The sequence below is a fragment of the Budorcas taxicolor genome, chromosome 12 (assembly GCF_023091745.1).
Source record: "Budorcas taxicolor isolate Tak-1 chromosome 12, Takin1.1, whole genome shotgun sequence".
Lineage (NCBI taxonomy): Eukaryota > Metazoa > Chordata > Mammalia > Artiodactyla > Bovidae > Budorcas > Budorcas taxicolor.
In genome coordinates, this window is record NC_068921.1 from 78,292,081 (window position 1) to 78,304,198 (window position 12,118).

At 43.6% G+C, this 12,118-nt stretch overlaps 1 protein-coding gene across 1 annotated transcript in view; it reads left to right on the forward strand.

Annotated features, from left to right (window-relative positions):
- The window catches only part of ITGBL1 (integrin subunit beta like 1), a 220,320-nt gene that overhangs the window by 183,970 nt on the left and 24,232 nt on the right, over positions 1-12,118 (forward strand). Inside the window, exon 8 of the mRNA XM_052650281.1 lies at positions 3,239-3,355. Within this exon, the coding sequence (XP_052506241.1) occupies positions 3,239-3,355 (117 nt within the window). The remainder of the gene's footprint in view (positions 1-3,238; positions 3,356-12,118) is intronic.

The following is a 12,118-nucleotide window of genomic DNA, read 5'->3' on the forward strand; positions in this document are numbered from 1 at the left end:
GCATCAGGGTCTTTTCCAAGGAGTCTGCTCTTTGCATCAAGTGGCCAGAGTACTGGAGCTTCACCTTCAGCATCAGTCCTTCCAATATTCAGAGTTGATTTCCTTTAGGATTGACTCCTTTGATCTTGCTGTCCGAGGGACTCTCAAGAGTCTTCTCCAGCACCACAATCTGAAGCATCAATTCTTCAGCTTTCAGCCTTCTTTATGGTCCAACTCCAATGTCTGTACATAACTCCTGGAAAAACCGTAGCTTTGACTATGCAGACCTTATTCAGCAAAGTGATGTCTCTGCTTTTTAATATGCTGTCTAGATTGGTTATAGCTTTTCTTCCGAGAAGCAGGCATCTTCTAATTTCATGGCTGCAGTCACCATCCACAGTGATTTTGGAGCCCAAGAAAATAAAGTCAGTCACTGCATGAACCCACCCACAGCCTGAAACAACGATCACTACTTATAGTAGGGTTCAGGCGTGTATTTAGTAAAAAGTTTGCATTCACTGATCTACTATGGTGTGAACTAAGTACTGTGGGATTAGAGAGAAGACTGCATTCTGACAGGTGACTAAACTAATCAGGCAGGACGAGGGAGGGTTTATGGAGAGATTAGATTTAAATAGGCTATTGAACACTAGGTTGAATTTTACAGAGAAAGTTGTAGAATATACAGCCAGTGAAATGTAGAAATTTAAACCTCTATGGGGAGTTCCCTGATGGTTCCACGGTTAGGACTCTGAGCTCTCACTGCCAAGGGCCCAGGTTCAGTCCCTGGTTGGGGAACTAAAATCCCACGTGCTGTGAGGAGCATCCAAAAAAAGTTTTTAAAACCTCACATGCTATAATATTCTGTTTTGTTTATATACCATAATTTTATTAATGAGTCTGGATCTGATAGATATTTGTGTTTAATCTTTTGAACTATGACTAAGTAATAGATATTGAGTAAATTAATTAATTCTTCCTCAAGTGAAAAATAAAATAAACACATATGCCAGTAGTTAGTTCATGCTTGTCAAAGAAACCAATAATACATAGTCAGGAAACTTATTATATGCCTCAAAATGTTAATTAAATGGTCGCCATAAACATATGTACCCTCAAACTTAAGAACTGATGTTGCCCTGGTAACCGGGAGTGGATTATGTCTCAGGAATGGTGTGATTGGTGTTTCCCATGTCTGTCCACCATGGACTAGTCAACCATACTGCTGCTGTATGCAGTTTGCCTCTGTCCCCAGTCTGGATCATAGATGTCATTCACACATCCACCCATGAGAGGGCCAGTGTGTTCAGGCACAGCCGGCAATATTATGCACAGCTCAGAAAATCTGGGTTCTCACACCAGCATGGCTACATGGCCAATGTCTACTTTGCTAACCTTCGGCAAGTCATTTAGCCTCAGTGTACTTGAGTTTCCTCATCTCTTAAATAAATTGTAGAAACTCATGGATCCTCATGACATTTTACAAAAAAATAAATGCATGCTAGTATATATTTTTCCAGGGACAGATCCCGGGTCTACCAGTTAGAGTTCTTGATTGCTGATAATGGCCACCAACTTCATTCACTGAGATGAAAAAATATTTCATTCCAAGGGCTTAGGCTCAGAGTGCAAGCTTGGACAGTTCGTTCACACCACAAGCCATGGAAGCAAGGCCGTGCCATGAACCAGCCTTCGCTTTGGAGCGTCCGCCTCCCTGCCCCGGCAGCTCACCGCCATGATGTTACACTTGCCACTCTGCCGCGGTCCCCGTGCCTTGCTCTCACCCGCGAGAATCCGAGCCCTGGCCAAGGGCGTCTGGGGTGTCCCTGCTCGGTCCGCCAGTTCCCTGGAAGAGGGGATATCATTGCGGGAGGGGGAGGGCTTTGTCTCCTGCTGAACTCAGCTCTGCCTCCAAGTAGAAAGATGGGTTGAAGGGCAGCCAGAACGACACTATCTATTGCTGTGTCTTTCATCAGATTCTTAAAGGGATCATGACCCTGCCACTTCTGCCAGAAAAGATTATGAATCACTGCGTTAGATTATCTTTAATTACAGCTCTGAAGTGATATGATTCTAAATACTTATTTTTCTTTTTCCTATCGTATCCCAGCTCAGAATTTCTTTAGCATGATACAAAAGCAGTAACAGAATGACTAACAACATGGCAGGGTCAGCCCTGAAGTATCTTATGATCATTTCAGTGGGTGTGTAATTATGATGGTTGGGATAATGACAGGGAGTTAACAGATGTCTTGGAGTAGTCACTCAGCTGAATTTCTGGCAAACCAGTCCCAATTCCTCAGAAAAAAAGCACTGTGCTTTCTCATACAGCCTCCTGGAGCTCCGTTATGATATATTAAGATACAATATGGCCAAATGTTTAGATGCACAAACTTTAAGCATGATGAGAATAGATATAAATTTGGAATCTATCCCTTGAGAGCTGGTTCAGCAGAGAAAGTTACTTGGCCTCAATATGTCTCCATCTCCTATTTAGTAAAATGATAATGATAATGTTAGTGCATGTGTGGTATCATGAATACAAAAGGATGGAATTGAAGAAATTATAGTGTTTGAGGCATAGTTACAGCTCAGGAAATAATGACAAAAGTCATAAGGAAAATAATTAAGAAAGTCCCAAACTGTGAACCAAACTCAATTCCAAAACAAGTTTCTATTTTTAAACTTTAAGTCAAGGTTAATAAGGATATTTAGGACATGAACTCTGACCCACATCCCATGTTAAGATGAATTCTGTAAACTCAAAAACTGACACCAAATCACCACTAAAACATCAGGTTGAAATGTACCCATGAGATTTTTTTTTTCTTATGTGGCAGACAGACCCAAATTAAAAATATTTTTAAGTGACCATATTAGTTCAAATTGTGTCAGAATAAATAAAATTGATTCAGTTATGTTAAATGGTCTCCTCATAGTGGAATATGAAACATCCAGGGAGTTTCATCGTTGAATGAATCTTCAAAAATGAATGAAACAGAACATGGAAAGTAGAAACCAGCAATCACCTATGAGCCAGGAGTTGTCCCTTCAGCTCCAGCTTGACCTCCTTGGCATTTATGCTTGACCTTCCGCTTGACCTTAGGGATGTAGGAGAAGATATCTGCTGAATTGTTAGCAGACGCAGACTAGATACTGATCCAGGAGGTCTGGGTCTAATGAGATGCTTGTTTTCCTGAGAAGTCTTCCTGATTCCGTGAGTCTCCTAATGGGTGTGTTTTCCCTGTGTGTTTTGCAGGTAAGTGTGAATGTGGCAAGTGCACTTGCTACCCACCGGGAGACAGCAGGGTGTACGGCAAGACCTGTGAATGTGACGATCGGCGCTGTGAAGATTTGGATGGCGTGGTCTGTGGAGGTGAGCGATTCTCATAGCTCTCTGCCTGCAATCTGCGTTCTCTGCTTTTCTTATTCTACTTCTCCTTTTAAAAAAATTCTGTTAAAAAGAAGATATACAAAAAGCCATATACAATTAGCTTATGGTAGTGGTGATGGTGGTGGTTTAGTTGCTAAGTCGTGTCCGACTCTTGCAACCTCATGGACTGTAGCCCACCAGGCTCCTCCATCCGTGGGATTCTCCAGGCAAGAATACTAGAGTGGGTTGCCATTTCCTTCCCCACAATTAGAATATATGTATACAATTAGACCTGTACATTTAGTCATATACAAACTCAAATTTGGGTTGGTAATGCCCTTGTACTCTGAATTTAGTCCATGTGTATGTATGTGAAGAGACACAGCATCCTATCAGTACAAGAAGACAGACACTAAACCAGATTCTCTGAAGACAAGGAAAGGGTTTGCTTCAACCAAGAAGTTTCCAGTTTTTATTACTCTACTGATAAAAATTGATCCAGGAAGTATCACCTGAGACTTGAAAAAAGAATAAAAAACAGTAAGATACACTCCAAGTTGATTACACAGTATCAAGAGATACACACTCTGTTTTCATAGTGAATCTGAGACCCAGACACAAGCTTGTTACTCTTAGTTGCTCAGTCATGTCCAGCTGTTTGCAACCCCATGGACTCCTCTGTTCATGGGATTCTCCAGGCAAGAATACTGCGGTGGGTTGCCATTCCCTTCTCCAGGAGATCTTCTGACCCAGGGATCAAACCCACGTCTCCCGCGTTGCAGGCAGATTTCTTACCGTCTGAGCCACTAGGGTAAGCAACATAAAGGAAGAATGAGGCAGATAGAGTGTCATAACGAAGGTAATACTGCAAAAAGGAGAGTCGCGGGGATAGAATGTTGCCAGTGTCCACCTGAGCTTCATCCAGGGGAGGGGATGAGGGTCACCGTGGTTCCATTTCAGTCTTGCAAAGATCTGTATTGTAGAAGGTGCATGCTGATTATGGCCCCTCCCAGGTTTCTAGGACAATCGAGGTGAACTGGACATGGAATCACACAAACAGAATATAACTCAATCTCTTTAAGATAATTACCATAATGAATTGGGTATTGTTATTGGGGGGAAAGCCCCCAAAGGCACATATAAGTGAAGAGAGCTGACCATCCATCTCTGTCATCTCTCTGACCACCACATATGGCTGTCTAGCAACTCTCTCTCTAACCAACTATAAAACACTTGGAATTTCACCAAAAGTATTTTCCTCTTTCATTTTTCTGTGAGCCAAGGGAAAAAGCCCTTTTTAATAACTGTTGGGCCACGTGTTTTCTCTCTCCCGGTTCCCATGACAGCCATCCTCAGAGATTGTATCTCCTACTCTAGTCTCACAAATGGAAAAGTGAGTGAGGTTTGAGGCGTTAATGTCCCATCTTTGCAAAGTGCCAGACCCACGGTAGGAGTGTGGAGTTTAGTTCACAGATCTCTTGCTAAACCACAGTTTTCCCCAGAGTGACATACAACTGTTTGTACTTTATGTCAATATTACTTTTAGTTTAGATTTTCCCTTTACTTCTAGTAGTCATCAGAAATATCTAAACAGACTGTAGTCCCTTTTATTGTTGTCATTAAGTACCTGACATAGTACAGACCTGTTGTGTGTGCATACCCATAAAATAATGAATCCCTCTCCCCCCCAGGGAATCTCTCTTTGTCTCCAGCTTTGGGGAGGAAATCAAGATAAAATGAACCTATATATCTTGTTAGATGAGATCAAATATTTACTAGGTAAATGAGAAAACATCTCACATCTCACATCTCTTTTTTTACTTTTTGATTCTCCATGTCTCCACTTTGTCCATCTACCCAGAGTTGTCTGTGCCCTAGGGGAGGGGTGGGGGCTACTGACTCCCATTAGCCAAACCAGTAAGTGTACAAACTAAACATCAATTACTTGATGCTATACAATCAGAAATGTAATTGCCCTAGAGACTAGAATTTTTGTAAAAAATGTATGAGAAGTCAGAATCTGAGATTAAAATTTGGATGTAAGTCATTTATTGGAAGGGGATTCCCAGATGGCTGAATGGTAAAGAATCTGCCTGCCAATGCAGGAGGCACAGGAGATATGGGTTCGATCACTGGGTTGGGAAGATCCCCTGGAGGAAGAAATAGCAACCTGCTCCAGTATTCTTGCCAGGAAAATCCAAGGGACAGAGGAGCCTGGCAGGCTGCAGTCCATGGGGTCACAAGAGTTAGACATGCCTGAGCACGTGTTAGCAAGAGAGTTTATTGGAAAAAAGAATGAGTTACTGGTAGGAAAGTGGGAAGACATGACAGTGGAGAAGGGGAAACCAATGAGGACCGTGCTATCAACCCGATTACTGCTGCAGTCATTGGAGCTTCATCCCAGTCCAGAGGAGGAAACTCTAGTTCAGTTCAGTTCAGTCGCTCAGTCGTGTCTGACTCTTTGTGACCCCGTGAATCGCAGCACGCCAGGCCTCCCTGTCCATCACCAACTCCCGGAGTTCACTCACACTCACGTCTATCAAGTCAGTGATGCCATCCAGCCATCTCATCCTCTGTCGTCCTCTTCTCCTCCTGCCCCCAATCCCTCCCAACATCAGAGTCTTTTCCAATGAGTCAACTCTTCCCATGAGGTGGCCAAAGTTCTGGAGTTTCAGCTTTAGCATCATGCCTTCCAAAGAAATCCCAGGGTTGATCTCCTTCAGAATGTACTGGTTGGATCTCCTTGCAGTCCAAGGGACTCTCAAGAGTCTTCTCCAACACCACAGTTCAAAAGCATCAATTCTTCGGCGCTCAGCCTTCTTCACAATCCAACTCTCACATCCATACATGACTACTGGAAAAACCATAGTCTTGACTAGACGGACCTTAGTCAGCAAAGTAATGTCTCTGCTTTTCAATATGCTGTCTAGGTTGGTCATAACTTTCCTTCCAAGGAGTAAGCGTCTTTTGATTTCATGGCTGCAATCACCATCTGCAGTGATTTTGGAGCCCCAGAAAATAAAGTCTGACACTGTTTCCACTGTTTCCCCATTTATTGCCCATGAAGTGATGGGACCGGATGCCATGATCTTCGTTTTCTGAATGTTGAGCTTTAAGCTAACTTTTTCACTCTCCTCTTTCACTTTCATCAGGAGGCTTTTTAGTTCCTCTTCACTTTCTGCCATAAGGGTGGTGTCATCTGCATATCTGAGGTTATTGATATTTCTCCTGGCAATCTTGATTCCAGCCTGTGCTTCTTCCAGCCCAGTGTTTCTCATGATGTACTCTGCATATAAGTTAAATAAGCAAGGTGACAGTATACAGCCTTGACGTACTCCTTTTCTGATTTGGAACCAGTCTGTTGTTCCATGTCCAGTTCTAACTGTTGCTTCCTGACCTGCATACAGATTTCTCAAGAGGCAGGTCAGGTGGTCTGGTATTCCCATCTCTTTCAGAATTTTCCACAGTTTCTTGTGATCCACACAGTCAAAGGCTTTGGCATATTCAAGAAAGCAGAAATAGATGTTTTTCTGGAACTCTCTTGCTTTTTCCATGATCCAGCAGATGTTGGCAATTTGATCTCTGGTTCCTCTGCCTTTCCTAAAACCAGCTTGAGCATCAGGGAGTTCACAGTTCACGTATTGCTGAAGCCTGGCTTGGAGAATTTTGAGCATTACTTTACTAGCATGTGAGATGAGTGCAATTGTGCAGTATTTTGAGCATTCTTTGGCATTGCCTTTCTTAGGGATTGGAATGAAAACTGACCTTTTCCAGTCCTGTGGCCACTGCTGAGTTTTCCTAATTTGCTGGCATATTGAGTGCAGCACTTTCACAGCATCATCTTTCAGGATTTGAAAGAGCTCAACTGGAATTCCATCACCTCTACTAGCTTTGTTCATAGTGATGCTTTCTAAGGCCCACTTGACTTCACATTCCAGGATGTCTGGCTCTAGATGAGTGATCACACCATCGTGACCCGTGATTATCCGGGTCATGAAGATATTTTTTGTACAGTTCTTCCGTGTATTCTTGCCAGCTCTTCTTAATATCTTCTGCTTCTGTTAGGTCCATACCATTTCTGTCCTTTATCGAGCCCATCTTTGCATGAAATGTTCCCTTGGTATCTCTAATTTTCTTGAAGAGATCTCTAGTCTTTCCCATTCTGTTGTTTTCCTCTATTTCTTTGCATCGATCACTGAAGAAGGCTTTCTTATCTCTTCTTGCTGTTCTTTGGAATTCTGCATTCAGATGCTTATATCTTTCCTTTTCTCCTTGGCTTTTCACTTCTCCGAGTAAAGCACACAATTCTTCTATCATCAGTCATGGGTTGAGGATGGCTTCTAGGAGGCGTTAATTCCCAGGCCACATCCAGCCTGTCCCACAGGTACCTGCTCAGAGCAGGCTTCCATGGCTGGAGTAAACCTCTGGGCAGAGAACCTCAAGGGGTGCTGAGTGAAAGTCATCGTAACGGGAAGGATGGTACTGCTGGGACACTGCCGCAGAAGGGCCCCCAACTCTCCTGCCAGCTGGCCTGTCCTTTCTGGAAGTGCAGATTCTCGTTCTTTGGCCTCGTCTGCATGTTGCTGATCATCCACTCTGCCTCTGTCTGGTTGGATGCAGGATGAAGCTCAGTAGATCAGGCAGTAGCTGGAGACGTGTTGATCTGTTAATAATCCTTATTCTCCTGGTAGAGCCTTGGCTACGATTTTCAAGATCCTTTCTCTCATATTTAGAGATTAATTCCTAGGTGGTCGATCTTCCCCAATATCGACGATATCGGAACCTGATTACCGAGGACGAATGTGTTTCAAGGTTGGAGAAAACGCTGCTGCTGCCTCTGTGTGCCCTGACGCGTGTGTACTCGCTCAGTCGTCTCCGACTCTTTTGTGACCCCATGGCCTGTAGCCCACCAGGCTCCTCCGTCCATGGGAGTTTTCAGGCAAAAATACTGGAGTGGGTTGCCATTTCCTCCTCCAGGGGATCTTCCCAACTCAGGGATCGAACCCGAGTCCCTTACATCTCCCACATTGGCAGGCAGATTCTATACCACTGGGTGTGTCTGCTAGCACCTGACACGCACGAATCAGATCAGCATAGCATCTTTGTCCTGTATAACTGGATGGATTCTATCAGTGCTTTTTCTTAAATGGTAGCAACCAGCTCTGCAAAATCACTTGTGCATTTACTTTCATGTTTTATTGACCAAAGGATCTCAGAACACTTTTCAAGTATGTAAAGGAAACACACCTTAGAAATTTCCCTTGAAAATATTTTATGTTGTTGTTAAAAATATTAATTATTTGGCTATATCAGGTCTTAGCTGTGGCACATGGGCTTTCTATTTATAGTACGTGGGCTCCAGAGCATGCAGGCTCCCTAGTTGTGACCCGCAGGCTTAGTTGCCTCATGACACGGGAGATATTAGTTCCCGGACCAGGGATCGAACCCACGTCCCCCACATTGGAAGGTGGATTCTTGACCACTGGACTCCCAGGGAAGTCCCCATGTGGTTGTTCTTAAATTTCACTTTGATATTCGAATAATGTCCTTGAGAGATTTGGGGTTAGGATGATACCGTTAATTTAAAAGGTGTCTGTGGATAACAATGATCAATTTCACTTGCCTTCTCCTGCTTTCTCTGAGCTCCAAACCCCAGGTGACAGCAGGAATCCTTACATTCTGGCACAGATTTTGCACTGGCGCCTATGTGCACATTTGTACACATTCCATTGTGTAGTGTTTTTGCTTTCCTTTTCATTCACTTGTGAATCTTTACTATGATGGTGGCTCAATCCTACTGCTTGGAGGAGGTTAGTTCCAGGAGAGGGGGAGACGTCCGCATCAGTGGTCAGCTCATGGGTATCCATAGTGACTTCTAGCTAGAAATGCCGCACATCATTTCCAATCCACACTGACGCTCTGGAAGTGTTCCTCAACAAGGTAAGTCCAGTTTTGGTATTCCTGGTGGCTATGGTCTATAAAGGGGCTTCCTTAGTGGCTCAGATGGTAAAGGATCTGCCTGCAATGAAGGAGACCCAGGTTCGATCCCTGGGTCGTGAAGATTCCCTAGAGAAGGGAATGGCAACCCACTGCAGTATGCTTACCCAGAGAATTCCATAGATAGAGGAGGCTGGTGGGCTATAGTCCAGGGGATCGCAAAGAATCAGAATGACTGAGCAGCTAACACACACATGGCTTATAAAGGTGCCATGAACAGGGAGTTGGCAAATACTGGCTCTTGAGGGAAATACGGGGCTAGCTAGGATCCCACCTCTGCTCCTGGCATTTTCAAAAACCGATCAGTACGTCACCTTGTTTCATGTGTGTTTCTATGTGAAGACATACCGTGTCACATATAGTTGATTCACTGACGTTGAGCTCATGGCCAGCAGCCCTGTAACTCATGCCTGAACGAAGATGATTTGGCTCACAGGTTTCTCCGTAACGCACATCACAGCCTTTTTGCACTTAGGAACACTGGCTAGCACTTCAGCACTGTACTTGGGAGCCATTGAAAACATCAAGATCACCAACGGAAGGTGCAAAAACGCAAAGAGTCCAGCACCACTGGTACTGGGAAAAGAACACTGGTCTCCAGTGTAAGAACTGAGCCAAGAAGGCAGAGCGTGACCTTCTTTGACCTCCGCTGGGAGTGTGAACCCTGCACACCTCCATTTTTCACCATTTGCCCTGTGTTCTCAAATGCCCTGGAAAGCTTCTCGAGTGTTGATTTCAGGAATACACATAAATTTTAGGGAGTAGGCAAGTTCTCAAATATGGAATCTTCAAATAATGAGGATCAAGTGTAATTCATATTCTCACTGGAAACATCACCTCCCACATGAGTTTTGCACTTGGCCTCAAATTATGATTTCGTTAAGACAGTTGTAGAAGGAATTGTTTGAGCCTTGACTGTTATAGGGGTTCCCTGGTAGCTCAGCAATGGCAATACCACCCTGAACGCATCTGATCTCATCTGATCTTGGAAGCTAAGCAGGGTCGGCCTGACTAGGACTTGGATGGAAGACTGCCTGGGAATGTCGAGTGCTGTAGGCTTTGGGCTTCCCTTCTGGCTCAGATGGTAAAGAATCTGCCTGCAATGCAGGAGACCTGGGTTCGACCCCTGGGTCAGGAAGATCCCCTGGAGAAGGAAATGGCAACCCACTCCAGTATTCTTGCCTGGAGAATCCCATGGACAGAGAAGCCTGGCAGCCTATAGTCTATGGGACCACAAAAAGTCAGATGCGACTGAATGAGTAACACTGACTATTATAATCTTGAATTTAATTAATTTATTTATTTGGCTGCATCTGGCAGCATGTGGGAATCTTAGCTCCCTGACCAGGGATCGAACCCATGTCCTCCTGCTTTGAAGCATGGAGTCTTAACCACTGGACCACCAGGGAAGTCCCTTGAATTTCATTTTTTTTTTCTCTGCTGTTCTCTGGAAAGAAAATTACAAGAGACATGCTGTTAATTAATGAGTCTGAACATACAGTAATTCCAGTATTAAAATATATGGCATGCTAGACCCATTGATAAGGAGACCACAAGTTCCCTTCACAAACATTTATGTAAATGTAATTTGCTATATAGAAATATAAATGGCAAATTATAACGTCTGTTAAGTCCACAGACATGAGGCTCCCTTGGTTCCAACCTTGGCCAGCCACTTATTCCCAATATATCCTGAAGCAATTTACATATCCCACTTCTCTCACCTATAAAAGATGATTATATGTCTCTTGTAGGGTTATTGTGAGATTGAATGAGTTAATGCATATAAAGTACTCAGGGTTGTATCCAGCACATGTGTCATATGTAGATATAAATATTGTCATTAGTGTTGTGTGTGTGCGCTAAGTCACCTTAGTCGCGTCTGACTCTTTGCGACCCTATGGACTGAAGCCCACCAGGCTCCTCTGTCCATGAGATGCTCTAGGCAAGAGCACTAGAGTGGGTTGCCATGCCCTTCTCCGGGGATCTTCCCGGCCCAGGGATGAACCCACATCCCTTCTGTCTCCAGCATTGGCAGGCTGATTCTTTACCATGAGCGCCACCTGGGAAGCCATCATTAGTGTTATATACATATATAAAGGATGAAAAACAGAACCAGTCCAGCTGGAGTTCATGCTGTGGGTTACAGTAAACTATGGGACATAGACCAGAACTCATGTTTGCTTATTAATTCCATTTTATAACAGTTTATTCAGAATGATGACTGTCTGCTTTTTTTCTTTGCCTAAAGCCGTCTTTATCCTCACACTTGACATTGAGCTACCAAATCAAAGTGGCCACATGTATCTCAGGAGCGGTTTTAGTGGCTCTTACTCAGCAGGGTACCTAGGGGGTAGCATCTCATGGGTTTGGAAGCGTGAAGTAACACAAATAAGATGACGCTGGCCCTTAAGGTTCGAACCACCACATGCATCGCCAGTTTCTGTATTCCTGAAAATACCCATTATCACAAGAAAATATTATCTTATTTCATATTATCCCATCATGTATATAGCACATAATTAAGTCAGCCAATACTCATTGCATACTTGTCCCATGTAATGACTGTCACTGCCTCTCAAACACAAGCATGCCTGTAATTTCTCCTAGACACCTTTACCTCTGACCTGTCTGGTTGCATTCCTCTTGGTTCAGTCTTTTTTTCCAAAACATTTTTGTTTGAAGCAGACTTTTAAGCAGAACACTTAGTTTACTCTTTTAAATGTATATTTATTTATTTGGCTGCAGCAGGACTGGGTTGTGACGTGT